Source organism: Peromyscus maniculatus, chromosome 23 (genome assembly GCF_049852395.1).
Source record: "Peromyscus maniculatus bairdii isolate BWxNUB_F1_BW_parent chromosome 23, HU_Pman_BW_mat_3.1, whole genome shotgun sequence".
Taxonomy (NCBI): Eukaryota; Metazoa; Chordata; class Mammalia; order Rodentia; family Cricetidae; genus Peromyscus; species Peromyscus maniculatus.
This window is the reverse complement of record NC_134874.1, coordinates 45,553,803-45,573,884: the sequence shown is the minus strand read 5'-3', so window position 1 is coordinate 45,573,884 and position 20,082 is coordinate 45,553,803. Positions and strand designations below refer to the sequence as shown.

The 20,082-nt window shown below is 49.9% G+C and overlaps 1 protein-coding gene across 2 annotated transcripts in view; it reads right to left on the bottom strand.

The window, feature by feature from the left end:
- Sdk1 (sidekick cell adhesion molecule 1) overlaps positions 1–20,082 on the bottom strand; it is a 968,286-nt gene that overhangs the window by 10,327 nt on the left and 937,877 nt on the right. For both annotated transcript variants that reach the window (XM_006990740.4, XM_076560415.1), the window contains 4 exons: positions 12,746–12,910; positions 9,876–10,013; positions 6,452–6,572; positions 1,596–1,725 (listed from right to left, as the gene is read on the bottom strand). In XM_006990740.4, coding sequence (XP_006990802.2) covers positions 1,596–1,725; positions 6,452–6,572; positions 9,876–10,013; positions 12,746–12,910 — 554 coding nt within the window. The remainder of the gene's footprint in view (positions 1–1,595; positions 1,726–6,451; positions 6,573–9,875; positions 10,014–12,745; positions 12,911–20,082) is intronic.

Sequence of the window (20,082 nt, the reverse complement as noted above, 5' to 3'; positions counted from 1 at the left end):
GAGCGGGTGACATGAGGCGCGGCCCACAGTACGTGCTCAACACCACAGAGTGATGCGTGTCAATGCACAGGGAACTCTCCACACAGTCACCATCAACAACATGCCAAGTCCTGCAGGGAACAGTGGATCTAAGGACAGACTCCAGCCGATCAGTGGAGACGGGAAGCCTGATGCGAGGACACCCTGCTGCCTCCTCACCTGCTGCTCTTCAAAGAGCAGCTGCCATGAGGTGACACTGACCATGAGGTGACACTGCTAACCTCAGCCGTGAAGAGGCAGGCAGGTTCCCACAGGCCTTCAATGACAGCCCTCCAGCGGAGACACATGCATCTCTCGGGATGTTAGCACTGCTACTCCTGTTTCCCGCAAGCCCGAGGCTATGTTACAGACCCAGCAACCTTTGTAAACAGAACATGTAAAGCGCAGCTCAGCTGGACCTCGCTGGCACACACCCCCTGCCCACTGGAGTTCGTATATCAGCCACAGTTGAAAGGGGGCTGTTTTATCGAGCCTTGGGGCTCAATAAGGCCCGGAATCAGGTCAGGAATGAAGGTGAGAGTGTATTTTAGATTAAATATTGATTTAGAGGTGTGTGCTGAGATGTGGGCCAGGAATACATGTGCAGCAAATGGCCTGTGGTTCTTGCTCTTCATGAAGTCTACGGAGAGGACCCTTGGGGACACCCAGTGGAACCATTGATTGGACCCTTCATGCTGGTCAGCATGAGACACAGAGACGGGGGTTGCTAACACATGGAGCCCCTCCCTCCCAGCTGCTGGCTTCCATGGTTGAAGCCACCTTCTGTGTGCATAAGTGAGTTCATTAACATCCTCTCATGGAGGGAGCTGGAGCGCTCACAACGGTCATGAGGCCCCCTGTGTCCTGAGATTACTTAGAAGATAAGTAGTTGACTGGGGGTGGGGGCTCCCTGGGGGTGAAGCTCACCTGAGCCCCAGTAAACTCAGGTTCATGTGGTGGTTTAGATCAAATGCCGACTTGACATGGCCTAGAATTCCCCAGGAGACACTCCTATCTGTGAGGGAGTTTCCAGATTAGGGTTAATTGAGGTGGGAAGACCCACCCTAAACGCGGGTGACACCATTTTCTAGGCTGCGGTCCTGGACTAAATAAAAAGGAGAAAGTGAGCTGAGCCCCAGCATCCATCTCTTTCTGCTTCCTGACTGCGGATGCCACGTGACCAGCCACCTCCTGCTCCTGCTCCTGCCGCCACGCCTTCCCGCCACGATAGACTGTTCCTTAGACTGTGAGTCAGATAATCCCCACTCTACTTAAGTTGCTGTCTGAGGTATTTTGTCACAGCCATGAGAGAAGGAATACCTCAGTCCATTGCCTGACTCAGACAGAACCTTTCTTGGGTCTCTTGGTGCCTCCCCATCTGTGTGAACAGACATTGTTTTCCTTCTCCCGGGAAAAGCCATACAACCAGTCAATTTTTATACTTCCTCCATCTACAGGGGACCCTCCGCCACCAGCTCTGCCCATCCCGTGGGGTGGCTGTGAGACCTAAGTGCGATGAGATATACTGAGGATTTAGAGGGCGGTCACTACTGGGTGGAAGCAAGCGCAGCACTGACCTCGGATTCTGACCCGTCCACCGACTTCTCCTTGAGGTTCACACTGTCGGTCAGCACAGCGCCATTGTACTTGTTGCAGAGGTCCTCATCGGAGTAGTGCAGACCTCCAGGGCTTGGTCGGGGTGGGGATCTAAAATAGGACGATGTCACAAGTCACCTTGGACACAGGACAGTCCCCTGTGGTGGGGCTCCTAAGCTGCTGTCTGGTGTTGCTCATGTGGGAACACAGAGGAAAGCACCCCCAATGAGTTCCCATTATGGTTGATACAGAGCTCCAAGCACTGGTCATCTGTGATTCTACAGCCTGTAGGCTTCAGGGACTGTGCAAGGTCAGGGCCTAGGGATAAGCTGTTCTGGTCAGGTGGAACTTTCAACAAGGAGAGCACGTGAGGTCTGGGCCAGCAGGAAGGATGTATACACTGGCCAGAGCTGAGGGCGAATCTTTGGGGAAGAGGTCTGATGTGTCAGGATGGGATTTGTGGATGGTCTCCTGAGGAGGAGTGGGATTAGGGAAGTGTGCACTAGCCTGGGCTCCCACTCTGCTGGGCCCAAGGGCACGAAGGCTTTGAGGCATTAGCCCTCAATGATTGACAGAATCCTTACCCCAATCACTGCTCCCAATCATATCCAGGCCATAGCTGCAGGCAGAGCCTGTGTCTGGTTTGTTAACTAGTGTGATACAGGGATGACTGTGGTTACACTACATTATACAGACTTGTCACAATCACTTAACGTTGTATGAAGGAGACCATCTTTGTCAGCTGGAGCTGGAATGCAAACTATGGCCAACTCTTTTGTGTGGATTGTGCATGTGTGCATATCTGCATATCTGCATGTGTGTGGGTGGACATGCATGCATTTGGAGGTCAGAGGTTGATGTCAAGTATCTTCCTCAATAGCTCTCCACTTCGTTTATGAGGCAGGGTCTCTCGCTGATCCCAGAGCTCACTGATTGAACTATTCTCACCAGTCGGCTTGCCCCAGGGAGCCTCTGTCTCCCCCTCCTGAGTGCTGGGGTCACAGGCAGCCACTGCGCCTGCCTGGCTTTCACTGAGTTCTGGAGGTCTGTATTCCAGTCAACACACACACACAAATCTCATAATGTTTTCAATGAGTTTATGATTTTGTGTGGATCTGCATCCCTAGCTGTCCCCAGTTGCATGCAGTCCTCTGGTAGCCAAAGAGACAGACCTGAAAAGAACTCCTGCTTCTAGCTTTGCGGGAAGAAACACATCCCATGAGTGGCCTCTGGGAACAGGGGACCAGGGTAGCTTCAAGTCTACAGCAGAAAGAGGCCAGCCCTGAGTCATGGGGGGGCCACATAGACACACTCTGCCAGGAGCTGGAGTGAGCTTGGAAGAGAATTCTGGCCTATTGGAACCTTATCTGAGAAAAAAGCCCTGTGACATAAGGACTATGGCCATGGGTGGTCCTAGCAGGAGACCAGCCAAGCTCGGGCAATCGCTACCTTCTGAGATAGTGTTATATTATGGTCCTCTGTCACATGGCAATGGAAAACAAATACACCCTTCAGCTTGCAACTTCTTGTCTTGTTCCTTTTTGAAAAATCTTTTAGAAATTATTTTCATGCTTATTATATGCACATATATCTGCATGTTTGCCCTTTTTTCCCCTCGGAGCTGAGGACTGAACCCAGGGCCTTCCACGTGAGTCCCAGGAATTGAACTCGGGCCATCAGGCTTGGTGGCAAGTGCCTTTACCTGCTGCACTGGGCTCAGAGCCTCCATTCTCCCCACCTCCAAAATGACTGATTTTGGGAAAGACTCCCTCGTCATCTTACCATTTAGATCAGTCTACGATGGTGCCTTCCCTCACAGAAGCAGGCACTGCTCCATCAGAGAGCTTTGAGCCAATTGTGCCTCTCTCAATTTTTTATTTGTGTGTGTGTGTCTCATGCATGCGTACATACACATTGTACATGCATACATGTATGTGAATGCATGTGGAGGTCAGAGGTTGATGTCGGTGTCTTCCTGAATCACTCTGCACCTCACTTTTAAGATAGAGTGTGTTACCCATTTGGCTAGACTAGCAGGCTAGTGGAGCCCAGGAATCCCTCTGTCGCTACCCCACCCTCCTAGTGCTGGGGTTACAGATGTGTGCCATGATGCCCAGCTTTTTACGTGAGCGTTGGGGACCTGTACTCAGGTTCACGCTTGCATGGCAGACACTGTGCCCACTGGGCCATCACCACCCTAGTCTCTGCTATTCTCTTTTGAGACAGTCTTACCATGTAGCCCAGGTTGGCCTCACACTTGAAATCCTCCTACCTGGGTCCTGAGTCCTGAGATGACAGGCCTGTGCCACCATGGCTGGCTCTAGGCCTCGTTTTAAAGGCATGTGAGACTTCAGCTAGAGGGACCAGTCTGGGTGACCCCATGTAACCTACAGGCCTTGTTCTTGGGGCCCTGCAAACATACAAACTGACTATAAACAGCACAGGCCCCTTTGCTCCCTCACACCTGTGAACCTGGGACTGATAAGGTGAGCACAAATCGCTGGTTTCTCCTTCTGACTCAATTTGACTGTGTCTGTGGTTCTCTGTGGGCTCATGATGGTACCTGACGCTGTGAGAAAGTTCAGGACTCTCAGAGAGTCCAATTGTCATGGATGAACAAACCAAACCCAGTGAGCCCTTTCCTCCCCAGAACTGTGTGGGCTGTGGAGCAGCCAAGCTGAGACCACCCAGGGTCACACCTGTGTTCTCTCAGATGGCCGAGAGACAAGGTGGCACTCGTTCTGGGAACGTGAATGTGGACTGAAGACTTGACCTTCCCTCTGCAGAAACTGCCTCAGTGCCCGAGAGTCTGATGTCTGGGGACCCAATGTCCACCCCACCACCCTTCCAAACGTGTGGTCCCTTGAGCTCTCACACAAAGCTATTGTTCTGAGCTGGGCCAGGGAACCTCACAAATCTAAGAGACAATGTGGGTCTGTCCCTACCTGCAGCCCTCTGAAGCTGCTTGGACATAGGCTGCTGGAGGGCTCAAGCCTTCTTAGTGTCTAGGTATCTAAACTGGAAAGATGGGAAAAGGCTTTCTTGTTCTGTACTGGGAATTGAACCCAGGGCCTTGCACACGATAGGCATACCCTATCATGCTATACTGAGTTATATACCCAGTCGCCTACTGGCAGATTCTAGCTAAATGTTCTAATGACTTCTGAAAGCCCTCACAGGGGGATTCTAGGCAGGTGCTCTACCACTGGCCCACACCCCAGCCCCTCACTGGGGATTCTAGGCAGGTGCTCTACCACTGAGCCACACCCCAGCCCCTCACTGGGGGATTCTAGGCAGGTGCTTTACCACTGGCCCACACCCCAGCCCCTCACTGGGGATTCTAGGCAGGTGCTCTACCACTGAGCCACACCCCAGCCCCTCACTGGGGGATTCTAGGCAGGTGCTCTACCACTGAGCCACACCCCAGCCCCTCACTGGGGGATTCTAGGCAGAGGCTCTACCACTGGCCCACACCCCAGCCCCTCACTGGGGATTCTAGGCAGGTGCTCTACCACTGAGCCACACCCCAGCCCCTCACTGGGGATTCTAGGCAGGTGCTCTACCACTGAGCCACACCCCAGCCCCTCACTGGGGGATTCTAGGCAGGTGCTCAACTGCTGAGCTACATCCTCAGCCCTTTCTTTATTTTGAGACAGGGTCTCGCTCTATTCCCCAGGCTGGATTTGAACTAGCTCCATAGCCCAGGCAGGCCTTAAGCTTGCCTGAGCCTCCTGAGGACCTGGGATGACAGGTCTGCTTCAGCGGGCCCTGCTGGAAAGACCTTCTTATCCAACACCTGCACATCCTACCCCACTTTTGTAACAGCTCCCCTTGGAGCCTCAAATCCCTGTTTTGCTGATATCAGATGACCATGTTTCTCTTAGTGGAGGACTCCATGGGGACATTCCTTTGTGGGCCAGGACCTTCCAACTTGATCACAAAATCATTTCCTGTTTACATAGGACTCTGTTTACATAGTTGTTCGGTTAACAACCTGGAGGACTGTTTATCCTTGGTCTGGGCTTCAAGGCCACAAGCTCTGCAGAAGTGGAAAGGGACCTGCAGCAGAGGGTGGAACACAGCAGTGCCATTTAAAAGTCCCCTGGGACGAGTCCTCTTCGTCTTCACATTCCAGGACCATCTTTTCACGTTTCTCTGACTCAGCAGGAAAACCTTGTCTCTCGGGAAGTGCCTCTAGCTTCCACTTCCTGCCCTAAGGAAGGTAGCCTGTGTGCAAGAGCAGCCGGGACCCTCTTCCTCTGAAGATGGAGGTCAGCTCAGTCAGCTCCGGGCCTCAGTGCCTTTCAAACAATTCCAGCCTCCTGAGTGGCAGAGGCCAAAAGCATCGTGAGGCTCGATGAGTTTGTCACTGTAAGCGTGGCAGACAATAGAGCAACTGAGGCCTTCGGCCTGCCGTGTCCCTGACAGCGTGTGTGCGAGCCCCCAACTCTTCACTGAAAAGCAGAGGCATATGGAACCTGGCTCTGTGAGAAGAACCCTCAACACTGGAAATCCCCATGCTTGTGTGTGTGACGGTATGCATGCATGTGAGTACGTGTGTGAATGAACTTGTGCCCATGTGAGGGCACCTACGTGGAGGTCAGAGGACAACTTCCGGTGTTGGTCCTTGCCTTCTACCTTGTTTGAGATGGGGACTCTGTTTGCTGCTGTGTACAGCAGGCTAGCTGGTCCCTGAGCATCCAGGGATTCTCCTGTCTCCCATCCCATAGGAGTGCAGGAGTCACAGACACACATTGCTTTTTATGGAATTCGCTTGCTGGGTGCCTGTGGATGGGGGACACGTCCCAGATGTTCAGCCTTCAGCACAGCCTCCTACCTGGTTCCATTCTTTTTCGAGAAGGTGCTTTTGACGTTGAGGTGACGGCTGTTGAGCTCCAAGGCGGCAAACCCTCCGTTATCCAGGGTCACTGACTCTTCCATGTTGGAGATGCCCTTACCTAGGGAAAGCGGCATAGTCTTAGTAATGTGTCCCCTGAAGTGACACAGGGGTGGGTCAGTCAGCACCACCAGCTCCTTTGCTCTGTCCAATGTGACCCCTAAAACCACTGGGCATCAGCCTCATATAGAGAGACAGTTGGAGCAAAGCTATGCACGCGCCATAACGCTGGAGCAGAATAGTGATATTAATGTTTCAGTGTTTATCTTGCCCGATGCCAAAATGCCAATATCCTTGCCAATGTTTTATGAAAATATGCTCAGAATGCATACCCTTATTAAAAGTCAGGGAAGTCAGATGTTTCACAAGTCACATAATTAAAAAACTCACAACCCATGTAACGAAATTGAAAGTAAAAAACATGCTTGTATGGGTAAGATAGGTAAAGAAAGGGTTTCCTTTAAGTGACAAAGATGTGTCTTTGCATTAACCACTGGCTTTTAAATTAATCTACAAGTGTGTAACTGTGAGAAAATTATTTCTAATCTAATCTATATAATATAATATAATAATTTAAAAATTATTTCTATCTATCTATCTATCTATCTATCTATCTATCTACCTGTCATCTATCTATCTATCTATCTATCTATCTATCTATCTATCTATCACCTACCTACCTATCTGGTGTGTTTCTGTGGGTTTCTGTGGGTGTGCATGCTATAACACCTGGGCAGAGGTCAGAGGACAACTTTCAGGAGTTGAGTCAGGTCCTGGGAATTGAACTCAGGTCTTCAGGCTTGGCAGCAGGTGCCTTTACCTGCTGAGTCATCTCTCTAGCCCTATGTGATGATCAATCTTGCTTGACAATGTATTGGAATTCAGCATCACCCAAGAGATAAACCTCTGGTTGTGTCTGTGGAAGGTTTTCTAGATTAGATTAAACCCCACATAGCACTGGGGTTATAGACACGGGTACTGCCATGCCCTAGATTTTACATGGGTGTTGGGGATTTGAACTCAGATCTTTATGTTTGTACAGCAAGCACTCTTGCTCACTAAAGCATCTCCCCAGACCCCACCCTGGAAGTTTGCACTAGCACATTTACTTGGTGCTCAGATTAGACTGTCTTCTACCTTCCAATGTTGGCTGAGAGATTCTTTGAAAGGTGAGGATTTTATCTGACATGTTCCCCACTCTCCTGCTACCCCTCAGAGAGTATCATGGTAAGGGACATGGTAAGGTATGTGTTCACCCTGAGAGGATTCCCTGCGATGGGCACCCTGTACCTTCCATGTGGCTGGATGCTGAGACACCAGCCCATAGGACCAGTGTGGTAGATGTTAGGTTTGCCTCTGCTCAGGGATGTGACTTGATGGGTGTTGGGCTGATGAGGACAAAATGAGAGGGGCCATTAGGCTCCTGCTAGGCAACAACTAAGGACATGAAAAGGTTCAACCCCCGCCACCCCCCAACACACACACACAAGTCACCTTCGGGGAAACAAGCCCCACCTTCAGGCTTCAATTATGATGTTAAATTAATACCCTAGGGGGAGCCTGGGTATTGGAAGCTGCAGGTCTGATGTGTCTTTTTCTAGTCTGTTTTCCAGATGGAAGAGGAGAGAGAGACTTTATGCTCTTCTGTAACTGCATTAACTCACTAAAATGACATGCCATTCATACACTGCAAATCCCAGGGGAATAAAATCTGATTTACGAACACTTGTTAGAAGTGAATTTATACAGAAAAGAAAAAGAATAAACTCTTTCCTTGCAGGGATGGATTGCTAATGTCTAGGTGATTTAGGCGCTCCATCTCATTAGCCCCTCTGGTGGTGCTGATGCCTGGGAGGGATCCCTGGAGTGCTACTTTTGCCCCAGGGGACCAGCATGGCTGTGATCTTCATTATCAGATTAACAGATCCCCATCAGGGACAGACCTTTCCAGAAAACAGAGAGCCCCAGTGATCCACCCATCCCCACCCCTCCAACTCTGGGATTACTAGCAAGTAGCACCAAGCCCAGCTCTCTTTATGTGAGGCTGGGAATCTAACTCTGGTCGTCATGTTTACAGCTAGGACTTTACCAACTGAGTTACCTCCACCTCCCCCACTGTGCTCTCTGGCTCAGCCACAGCTTTGAGAACCGCTGCAAGGTGGGGACTCGGGGTGGGGGTGGAAGGCCGCAGGTGTAAAGCTGGTTTCTAGTTATGCTGAGAAATGGTCTTACTGGTCATTATGAGACTTTCCAAAATCGAGGACAATAAAGAGCATCAGTGTGAAGTGTGTGTTCTCATCTCGTGTAACCATCACTTCTGTGCAGGTGTGGAGTCCACACAGCATCCATAAGGCTGACTCTCACACCATCCCTCTCTGCTCCTCTCCCCCAAGATGCAACCACAGCATTGCCTTCGAGACACATGCTTCTACTTGGCCTTCTCCTGACCTCCATGTCTAAGAAGCCACACCACATGAGCGTTCCTGCAGCTGGCTTCATGTCCCACCTACATGTTCCTTTCTCTGACAGTGGTGATCAGTCCAACAGCACACGTGCTCTGATGGAGCACTGGCTCAGTGCTGAGCATGGGGCTCTGCTGACAACGAGGGAACTGACCCTCAGAGGGGTCAGAGCTGGAGGAGGGGATGTGGAGGGGATGGAAAAGGAAGTCCAGGCTCAAGTACAAGAGAAAGGCCCTACCATAGGAAATTTCCGTCACACTCAGTATGATGGAATACTCAGGTGGGTCCCAGCTTATCCCTACATCAGAGGGGCTGGGATGAGACTTTTCTTATTTAACACTCATCCTGTCTAGTCCTATTTAAAAATGTGGGTGCATAAGAGCAATGGGGCGTGGGAAGGAAGATTCAGAGAACCCAGCAAATCCAACACCATGGCTAATATAAGGGGTCAGAAACTGTATCATCAGGCCTGGAGCTTAGGGACTCTGGCATGCTAGGAGAGCACTCTACCACTGAGCCACACCCCAGCCCCTCACTGTGGGATTCTAGGCAGGTGCTCTACCACTGAGCCACACCCCAGCCCCTCACTGTGGGATTCTAGGCAGGTGCTCTACCACTGAGCCACACCCCAGCCCCTCATTGGGGCATTCTAGGCAGGGGCTCTACCACTGAGCCACACCCCAGCCCCTCATTGGGGCATTCTAGGCAGGGGCTCTACCACTGAGCCACACCCCAGCCCCTCATTGGGGCATTCTAGGAAGGTGCTCTACCACCAAGGCACTTGTTTCCCTAATATTTAAGCACCGTTAAAAGAGACCCTGGCAGATCCAGCAGTGAAATCAAATGTCAGTCCTCATGTGCAAATGCCAGGTTACCATGTGAGACAGAGGCAGATGTCACACCTGTGCCACAGTTCTTGTACTTCTTGCTTTGCCCATGCAGGACCAGTGCGAAGACCACCAGGAGGACAAGGAGGAGGCTGGAGAGTGCCATCACTAGCAGGAACCACCACTCCTCATAGAAGGGGACTTCAGCTTGTGCTGTGGAAAAGACCATATATAATGAGGCTCAACATCAGCTCCATACATCCATCTCCCTGGAATCTAGCAGCAGGGAAGAGAAAGAGCTCTCCAGGAGGGCTTGTCACAGCCCAGCACATGCTGTCGGGGAAAAAGGCATGCTCTTCTGGAAATTCCACAAGCTCCATAGCAGGTTTGGGAATCCACCCTTAGGAATTTTTCTGCCTTCTCTATGGAGTCAAGCTTGGGGGTCTGTCATGGTTACTTTTAACTTTCAACTTGGCAGGATCTAGACTCACCCTGAAGCCAAGTCTCTGGGCACTGTAAGGGGTTATCAGGTCAGTCAGGTTAACTGAAGAGGGCAGAAGACCCATCTTAACTGTGGGTACCACCATTCCTTGGCTGGGGTTCTAGGATATATGTGGTGGTTTAAATAAAAATGGGTCCCATAGGCCCATAGAGAATGGCACTATTGGGGGTGTGGCCTTGTAGAGTAGGTGTGGCTTTGTTGGAGGAAGTCTGTCTTTGAGGTCTCAGAGGCCCAAGCCAGGCCCAGTGTCTCACTGTCTCTTCCTGCTGCCTGCGGATCCAGCTGTAGAACTCTCAGCTACCTCTCCAGCACCATGTCTGCCTGCATGCCGCCATACTTCTTGCCATGATGATAATGGACTGAACCTCTGAACTGTAAGTCAGCCTCAATTGAATGCTTTCCATTATAAGAGTTACTGTGGTCATGGCGTCTCTTCACAGCAATAGAAACCCTGACTAAGACACTCTATAAATCAAGAAAGGGAGCTGAGTGTGCATTTGTTGGTCTTTGCTTCTTGGCTGTCAATGTGATGTGAGTGGCTGCCTCAGGCTCCTGCCTCCATGACTCCTATATCATGATGCATTGTACCCTTGAGCTGGGACCCAGAACAAGTTGCTTTTGTCAGGGTACTGTGTCATGGCGGCAGGATGAGAAACAGGACAGGATGGACACACAGTAGACCCCTCTTCTACTTCTGACCTTATCCTGAGAACCATCACCATGCCCCTCCTAACCCCACCTCCTTAGAAACACTGACTTAAAGTGGGACCCTGCTTCCCCTCTCTGGCTCAGCCTTCCCTCAAGGGATGCTGTGCTTTGCTCCATTACACTTGTTGATCTCACCATGGCAACCGGGTCCCAACCATCTTGACCATTCTCTACTATCCTACCCCCTCACTCACATCCTTTAACACTGTCACTAGAGAAATCTTCCTAAATGGAAATACCATATCCCTGCCCCCGCCCCCCTCCACTGGCTCCCCTTGGTGCCAAACAAGGCAATGGCTGAGCCCTCCAGGTCTCTGGATTTCATAGTTACTGTTGGTCTCAGAAGCCCACTGGGTATGTTTAGCCACCTGCTGGCCTCCTCCACTGGTCCAGGAGGCCCTGAAGTCCGGGGCTGTGTGTTATTTAATGTCCCTAGCAAAACTCAGCTGAACTGTGGGTGCTGAGTGTGAACCTGCTTTTGAGACATCTATTCAAAAATGTTTCGTGTAAAAACTGCTTAGGCAAAGGGTCCGCTTCCTCCTTCCCGCCTGTTCTATTCTGTTCACTAAGAGATGAAAATGGGAAAATGTCTTCTCTACAGGTGCTGGGCCTGTAGGGCCCCACTCCTGCACCACTTTCAGGGGTGTCCCTGTGGGGGAGCGGGTTAAGTGGCACCGAGGGCCCTGAATGACGAGCCTCTTACAGGAAGAGCCGAGGGTCTGCTTCCAGCTGCCCAAATCTCCAGAAAACACTTCCACCTTCACATAAAGTATCTCACTGGCTGGATGACGAATAAGTGCATGCTGGGAATAAAGGGGAAATTGGCTTTGGATAATGGTACACCACAGGGCTTCTCAGGCGATGACAGTGTTTTGAATCCGAAGGATGTAAGTGGGGTGTCTTGCTGTGCATTCAATATCCCATGTAGCAAGTCCCGTGACTCTCAGGCTGGCCACCCAGGAGTGCCGGCCAGCTCTGCCTCTTGGCAGGGGAGAGAGACCTCAGCTGTCCTGTGGGGAGTTCTTATTCCAGAGACTGGGTCCTGATGTGAGGCCAGCGTGTGAAGGTGGCTAGTATTTCTGAAGGATGTCATGAGTTGACTGTGGTCCAGATGGCAGCCACGGCTGTCTTGGATGCTGTGTGATCTCAGAAGTGTTTGTGGATGATGCCTCACGGAAGAAATAAGGGAGCTGTATTCCACCTGCTGTCTGCTGCGTGGGGTTCAAGGCCACATGGGCGTGAAGTCGCTTCATACCAGTTCTTCACAGAGCAAGCAGGGTTTTATATCCTTTTTCGTGTGTGTGTGTGTGTGTGTGTGTGTGTGTGTGTGTGTGTGTGTGTGCCAGAGGTGAACTGTAGGTGTCATCATTAGGAATAGCACCCATCACCTTTTATACAGGGTACCTCATGGCCCTGGAGCTCACAGATCAGGCCCCAGGGATCCTCCCTCTACCTATGCAGAGCTGAGACAGCAAGTGCCTGTCACCATGCCTGGGTTTTTGATATGGCATGGAAATCCTACCTTGTCTGTCGAGTGTCCTTGGCAGTGGCTCAGAGTCTGGGGTTCTGTTTGAAGAAGGCAGTCCCAGGGAGGAGCTGCATAATACAGAGGGTCTATACCCGTGCTCCCCACTGCGATCTACAGCAGCTCCTCCACCCAGCTGGAGGCCAGGCCTCCATGTGATGGGCGCTTGCTTCCACTTGATGTGTCCCCCAAGTGTCCTGACGGGCTTACCTGACACCGCTGTGGAAGGGCGGCTGGGTTCCCCAAAGCCTGCCTTGTTCACAGCCACCACCCGGAACTCGTAGGTCACCCCTTGCCGTAGTTTGTCCAGGCCCACGGTGTACGATGTAGCGCTCCGGGGAATGTCCTTTGCAAACATGTCCCATAAGCCTTCATCTGCAAGAGGGATCAGAGGTGGAGCAGTGGTTAGGGCAGCTCTTCTGGAGATGAGCCCTAGGCACCTGACTACCCATGTGCAGCGCTGGCCAGCTCACAGCGGCCTGGGACAGGGCATCTGGGCATCCAGCCTCAGGGGCGGGAGCAGACCACGGTGGAGAGGCGTGCCTCCTTCATCAACAAATGTCTCAGAGGAGCGAGCTGGGCACGATGATTTATTTATTTGTTATTATCTTTATTTATTTTTTGTGGGGTTATGGACATGTCACAGTGGAGATCAAGGGACAACTTGTGGGACTTAATTCTCCATCTACCATGAGAGTTCTGCCACCAAAATTGGGTCATCAGGCTTGATTAAACCATCTCACCACTCAGGAGTGGCATTCTCTCCTCTCTCTCCTTCTTACCATATTGTCATGGGTTCTAGGTCCCCCCTGGTTTCCCACTTGATGTCACCTTAGGGACACTGGCTCCTTCTGACTCACTGCTTCCCCTGCCTGTCCTGTGCTATGCGCCCCATTGCTGACCCTTTTGATCCCATTCTTGACCTACAGACAGCTCCACCTGGACACTGGCTGGTCACCAGCTGGCCTGCACTCATTGCGAACGGGTTCCAACCCTGTTCTGACTGGAAACAAACCCAGCCAGCTGGTTGAGGGGACAGTTTGAGCCATGGCTTCCTGTCTTACTGTTCCCATCCCTGTGGTGGTACGCGGCGTTCTCCATGCATTGTGGTGGACAGAACGGACATCTGTGCTCCCGGAGTGGCTGTAATCCATCTATCTTGGGCTTCATCTCTTTTCAGAGCAGAGTGTTGGATTATATGGAAAACGCAGGCTCGACCCGTGGTTGGGGGCAACGCTGTCGGAGCGCCATGTTCTCTGCTGGGGTTTAGACCTGGTTTCTGCCTTGAAGGCCACTTACTTCCCCAGTGAAAATATATTATCAATGCCAAGTGTCTTGAGCACCTGCAGGGTCAAGCCTGCCCTAAATGCAGAGTGAGTGTTTCACTTGCACCCCACAACTGCTAGGGATCAAACCCAGCCGTGCTCCACGGCTGAGCCACTCTCCCAGCCCCTCACTGAAGGTTTCCAGGCAGGTGCTCTACTGCTGAGCTAATGTGCCCCAGCCTGACATTTTTGGTCAATGACCAGTGCTACCAGGATGCTCTTTTATTTTTCTTTCTTTCTTTCTTTCTTTTTTTTTTTTTTTTTTTTTTTTTAAGATTTTGTATTCTGGACAGATGCTTGCAAATCTATGTTCTCAGTAATAGTCACGGTGCCAGAAGGTAGAAACCACCCAAGTGACCCACGGACAGACAAAGGGCTAAACAATAAACACTGCATGTGCACACAGTGGAATACCACTCTACTTTCAAAATGGAGGGATTCTGTAATAGGAGCTGTTTGAGCCCTGTCCTGAAGCATCGCCCCGAGTGAGGTAGCAGGTAACTGTTGCGTTTGTCTGTGACCTTGAGGCAGATGGCATGGCCGCTGGGGGACTCTTAAGACCTGGGATGCATGAATGCAGAGCTCTCTTTGCTATCTTGTGTTTTTGGATGCTGGGACAGACCAGGGCAGAGTTTGCAGAGGACAGCGTTGGACCATGTCTCACCCTTCCAGGATCCTGTGACAAATTCCTTTATTCTGTCTGGTGAGTTAACCCCCAAATAAATTCCTTTGATCATTAAGCAGACTCCGTAGATTGTTAGTGATATAATGCTGAACTATGCCCCAGCCTGACATTTTGCTAGCTCTGGTGCTACCAATATGCTTTTTTTTTTTATTTTTAAGATTTTTGTATTCTGGATAGATGCAAATCCACATTCTCAGTAATATTCACAGTACCAGAAGGTAGAAACTACCCAAGTGACCCATGGACAGACAAAGGGCTAAACAAAACACTGTATGTGAACACAATCGGCTATTACTCCACTTTCAAAATGAAGTGATTCTTACACTATCCATGGGTGCTGAGGACATGATGCCCAGTGAAGCCAACTAGTTACAAAAGGCCACATACTGCACAATTTTGTTTAGATAAGGTCCTCAGGGTTGTTCAAGTGCTGGAGACAGTGTAGAATGCTGGGTTCCAGGGAGTGGCGCCGGAGTCTGGGTTTCCAGGATGAAAGATGGATGATGGTGAGGGATACACAGCACCATGAAGTTCCTCAAAGTCACTGAGCCGTTTAAGTGTGGCTGGGGAGATGGCTCAGGGGTAAACGGTTTGCTGTCTAAGTATGCAGCCCTGAGTTCAATTCCCAGCTGGGCATGGAGGCACACACTTGTAGTCTCAGAACTGGGAAGGCAGAGATAGGAGGATCCTCAGTGCTCTGTGGCCAGTCAGCCCGGCCGAATGGGTGAACTCCAGGCTAGAGAGAGGCCCTGTGGACGATGACTGAAGAATGGTACCCAAGGTTGATCTCTGGCCTCCACAGGGACAGGGACACACACACACACACACACACACACACACACACACACACACACACACACAATGAAGTGGTGACTTTTATAGTTTTCCACAGTAGGTAAATACTAAATTTATGTAAATTTTGGTATTTAGGAAAACGTGAATAAGATCAAAGCCAGAATGTCTTATGTAGAAAAAAAGAAAAAGGTGATTCCAAAGCACCAACCAACAGAGTGGAGGCAATATAGCCAGGGAAGTGGTCATGGGGCACTGGCATGGTGGGCCATGCACTTGCATGGTGGAGGCAGGGCAATCAGAAGTCACCCTTGGCTTCATAACAAGTCCATTCTAGGCCAGCCTGGGCCACACAAGGCCATATTTCAACAATAACAACAACAAACTGAAAGCCCAAAGCACTGTGGCTGAACAAACTGTCTATAACTACGTAGCCTTAGTGCAAAGCTTGGCTCTGGCATTGGCTGTGTGACCTTAGGCAGAGAACTCAACCTCTCTGGGCCTTCTCTTCAAATGGTGATAACATAGGTATGTACAGTGTAGGCCTGCCTTGAGGATTCATTGTTTTTATTTATAAAGTGATTAGCATACTGCTTCGCACTCAGTGTAACATGAGTGACTGCAAATAAAATACAAATTCCCCAAGGAGGCTGCTGTTAAAAGGTGGGTGCAGAGCCTAAATTGTTCCTATAATGTAGAAATCCTTCCCAGGTTCAATTTCCTCTCACAGGCAGAGGTATGCGGGACTTGAAAACGCAGGCGATCTGGGGAAGAAAAGCCCACTGAATATACATGTGCACGTACTGCCTGTTTTTATGGCCCAGGAGCGATGGGAAACGAAACCTTGACACATTTCCTTTGCAGAAGATGCACTCGGAGGGATTAGCCCAATGGTAAACAGGAGGAGACTGCCAGTGTGTGAGTCGGTGTTTGCTCAGGGTTGAGACTTTGCCCTGGCGAAGCCCTGATAGTCACAGGTTAATGAATCAGGCGATGCTGATGGTTTTAACGGCACCAGCAGAGGCTCGAGCCCAGTGATTTATTCCTACATATTCACATCTGGTTGTTGTTCATCAGGAGAGCCGCCGGGGTGGCAACTGGGGCATAGGTGGTCCCTCCCCCTACCTAAAATAACAAGTTTTATGTGCACAGAATGGATGTCAGTGTGGTCTGAGGATTTCTAAAAGGTTTGTTTTTATTTATATGTATCTGTAAGTGTTTATGCGAATGTATGTCCTTTGCTTTTGGCATCCAGAAGAGGGAGCTGGATTTCCTGGGGCTGGAGTTACAGGCAGTTGTGAGCCACCTGAAATAGATGCTGGGAACTGAACTCAGGTCCTCTGTAAGAACAGCAAGTGATCTTAACCACTGAGCCACCTCTCCAGCCCTGGTTGACATTTCTTACATGAATTTTGCTTAAGAACAGTCTGGAGTGATAGTGCCTTTAATACACCCAGCCTACAGAGTGCTGGAACCCCTCTGACATTTCCTTGTTCACCTACAAATATTCAGGGCCCACACTGTGGTGGGATGCTCCTCTGCCCCTCAGGGAACAGGAGTCTCCTAGGCTAGGTACAGTCTAGGATGGAGGCTGGGAGGAGAGGGAAAGTGAGAATATGTGTGTTCCTTTCCTCCTCTGCCCCCGCCCCCCATTCCAGGAAAGGACAGCTGTTCTACCCACAGCTTCCAGAGCATGTGCTCAGTTTACTTCACTGTTTATACCCCAGGGCGCTTGAATTTTTTTTTATTTTTTTTAATTTTTTTATTTTTTTGGTTTTTTCGAGACAGGGTTTCTCTGTGTAGCTTTGCGCCTTTCCTGGAGCTCACTTGGTAGCCCAGGCTGGCCTCGAACTCACAAAGATCCGCCTGCCTCTGCCTCCCAAGTGCTGGGATTAAAGGCGTGCACCACTACGCCCGGCTGGGCGCTTGAATTTTTAAAGAATTCATTAAACATTGGTTCTTACCTATCCACCCACCTACCCATCAACCTACCCATATATATTCATCCATCCCCCACAACCCACCCATCCATCCATTTATCATCCACCCATTCACTCAACTGCCCACCCATTCATCTACCCATCTATACCCACTCCCTCATCTATTCACCTCTTCACTGACTCACCCACCCATCCATGTCCCCATTCATCCACTCACCTATTTATGTACTTACTCACCTATCCATCTATCAACCCATCTACCGACCTGATTCATCCTCTCATTCATCATCTACCCATTCACTCAACTACTTATCCATCCATTTATGTATCCATCCATTCACTCATATATGCACCTACTTACCAACTCACCCATTCATCTACCCATTCACCCACACACCCATTTATGTACTCATTCACTTACCCACTCACTTATCCATCCATTCATCCACCCACCCACCTACCTACCTGTCCACTCACTTATCCACTCATCCATCTATCTACCCACCCATCTCTCTGCCCACCAACCTAATCACCCACCAGTCATTCACTCACTCATCTACCTACCCATCTATTTACCCCTCCAGGCAGCCATCTTTGCTTCCCATGGCCTCTTTCAGGCCCCAACTCCACTAGACTTTCCATAGATAACAGCTACCCCTATTTTACTTCATGCTTAGCTCCAAGGTCCTAAGTGTTGAACTCACTGTGGCGTGTTTTCCACTAAAAAGATAATGTTATGCTATGAGAGTCTAAACATAGAAATACAGACTTGCAAACTGGGTGTTGTTCAAACCCACTAAAGTTAGATGACAGTGCCCGAGCCTGGAGGATTTCCATTGCATCTGAGGTCTGAACACCTTTGTGGCGAGTTCTCTCAGTGTCCCCTGCATTCATGTTTACTTAATATTCTCCTGTTGCTGGGGACAAACACGATTTCCTCTGCTTCTATCGTCTCCCAAAGACCACATTTTACTTTAAGAGCTCTGTCATAGCTCCAGGAGCTCTGTGCATTTTTTATAAAAACATTTTAAAATATTGATATAGGATCTCAACACTGAGCGATTTATTCAGCAATCCACTTACACTCAAAAATGGGGGTGGTGGTGGTGGTGTCATGTCAAGATGATTTCCTTCTGAATTAACAGAAGAAAATGTTTGCATTTTTAATTTTGTTTAATTCTGCCTTCTAAAATTAGCATATCGTACTTGGATTATAATTCACTGGGCTATTTATCCACACCAATATTTACATGGTGATCACCAGTGGGGGGGGGGCGACAAAAAAATCTTGGCAGCTGTGAGAGCGGCCACTGTTTCCCAACTGTGGGTTGTTTTTCTCATTTTTATTATGCTGCTAAATATCTCAATAAATCAGTGATGGAGAAAATACCTCCACAAATTTGTGAGAAAAATAACATTACAGAACTATTAACAATAATGAGATTTGTGCAACTGATTTTCTTTGTATCGGGAAGATCCCCAGTGCCTGGACTTCCAACTCAGTCGGAACAGGAGAGGACACCACGCCTGTGTTTGCCACAGGAAAACCCTGGGCATTTAGTGCAGGTGACCCACTAGTCATCACCATGAGAAAGCCGGGACATGGCTAGAAGAGAACCGTCACCACACTTCCCATACAAGGCCAGGTCTCTATTGGCTGATCCTGGGTGGGTTCCTGGGTGACTGCTGTCCTGAGTGACTGGCTTGTCTCCTGGTTGACTCACTGGTCCAAGTGACTGATTCATCTCCTGGGTGACTGATTAGTCCCCCAAGTGACTGGTTTCTGGGTGACAGTTCTCCTGGGTGACAGACTCCCTAGGTGATGGGTCTCTTAGCTGATCCCTGGGTGATTGACACATGTCTGATTGATCTCCTCCTGCCCTATCCCCAGTTGCCTGATCCTCTGATAATGTCACAAGATAACAGCAATGGGTGACTTTCGGTTCCTGGTGACTGACCCCTGAATGACTAACTGGGTAATGACTGATAGATACCCTAGGTGATTGACCCCTGCGTGACTAGTCCTCAGATGACTGACCCCTGAATAATCCTCCCTGATTGATTCCCCCATGACTGATCCCGGAGAACCGATTCCTGGATTATCAATCTTGTTTCTTAGCACACTGTCAGAGAAAGTCTGCCTCGAGATCTTAAGAGAGCAGGGAAGCACCAGGACATAGATGCTGCAAATGTTCCTTCGGAAGCGTCACTGTCACCACACACCTATCATCCCCCAAGATTAGTGGAACTGCGGAGTTTACTCTCTGCACAGGCGTTCCTTAGAGAAGACAGACTCGGAGTTTCCTCCTCCACTGTGTTGTATCTGATGAAAGATTGAATGGAGACCCTAAAAACAGAAGTCTCTTCTAGTACAAACACATCTGCTGTCAAAGGCTATGCTTGTTTCTAGAGGACGGAATGAGTCAGCTTTTATCTCTCAATGCCGGCATCTCCCCAGCCCCAGTCTAAGGGATGTATTTGCTCCTATATGCTATCCCATCTTTTCTGAACCAAGAGAGAGCCCAATGCAGCATGACCAAGGGGCCTTCGCTGGATGTATCCCTCCAACGCCCAGGCATAAGCGCCGCAGGTATCAGGGCAGACGGCATGCCAATACAAAAGTTTGATTTCACGGCCAATTAAACAGGGTCTCCATGCTGAATGAAACTGTCACTCACCACCACCGAGACTGCGGGTTCCACTAACTCACGAAGCCAACAGCCTGACCGCCAGCCTGCAGCGCTGAGCGAGTGGACGCCTGGCAGTCATTTATTTTTTAAGCACTGCCGTTTCTCTCGGTATAAA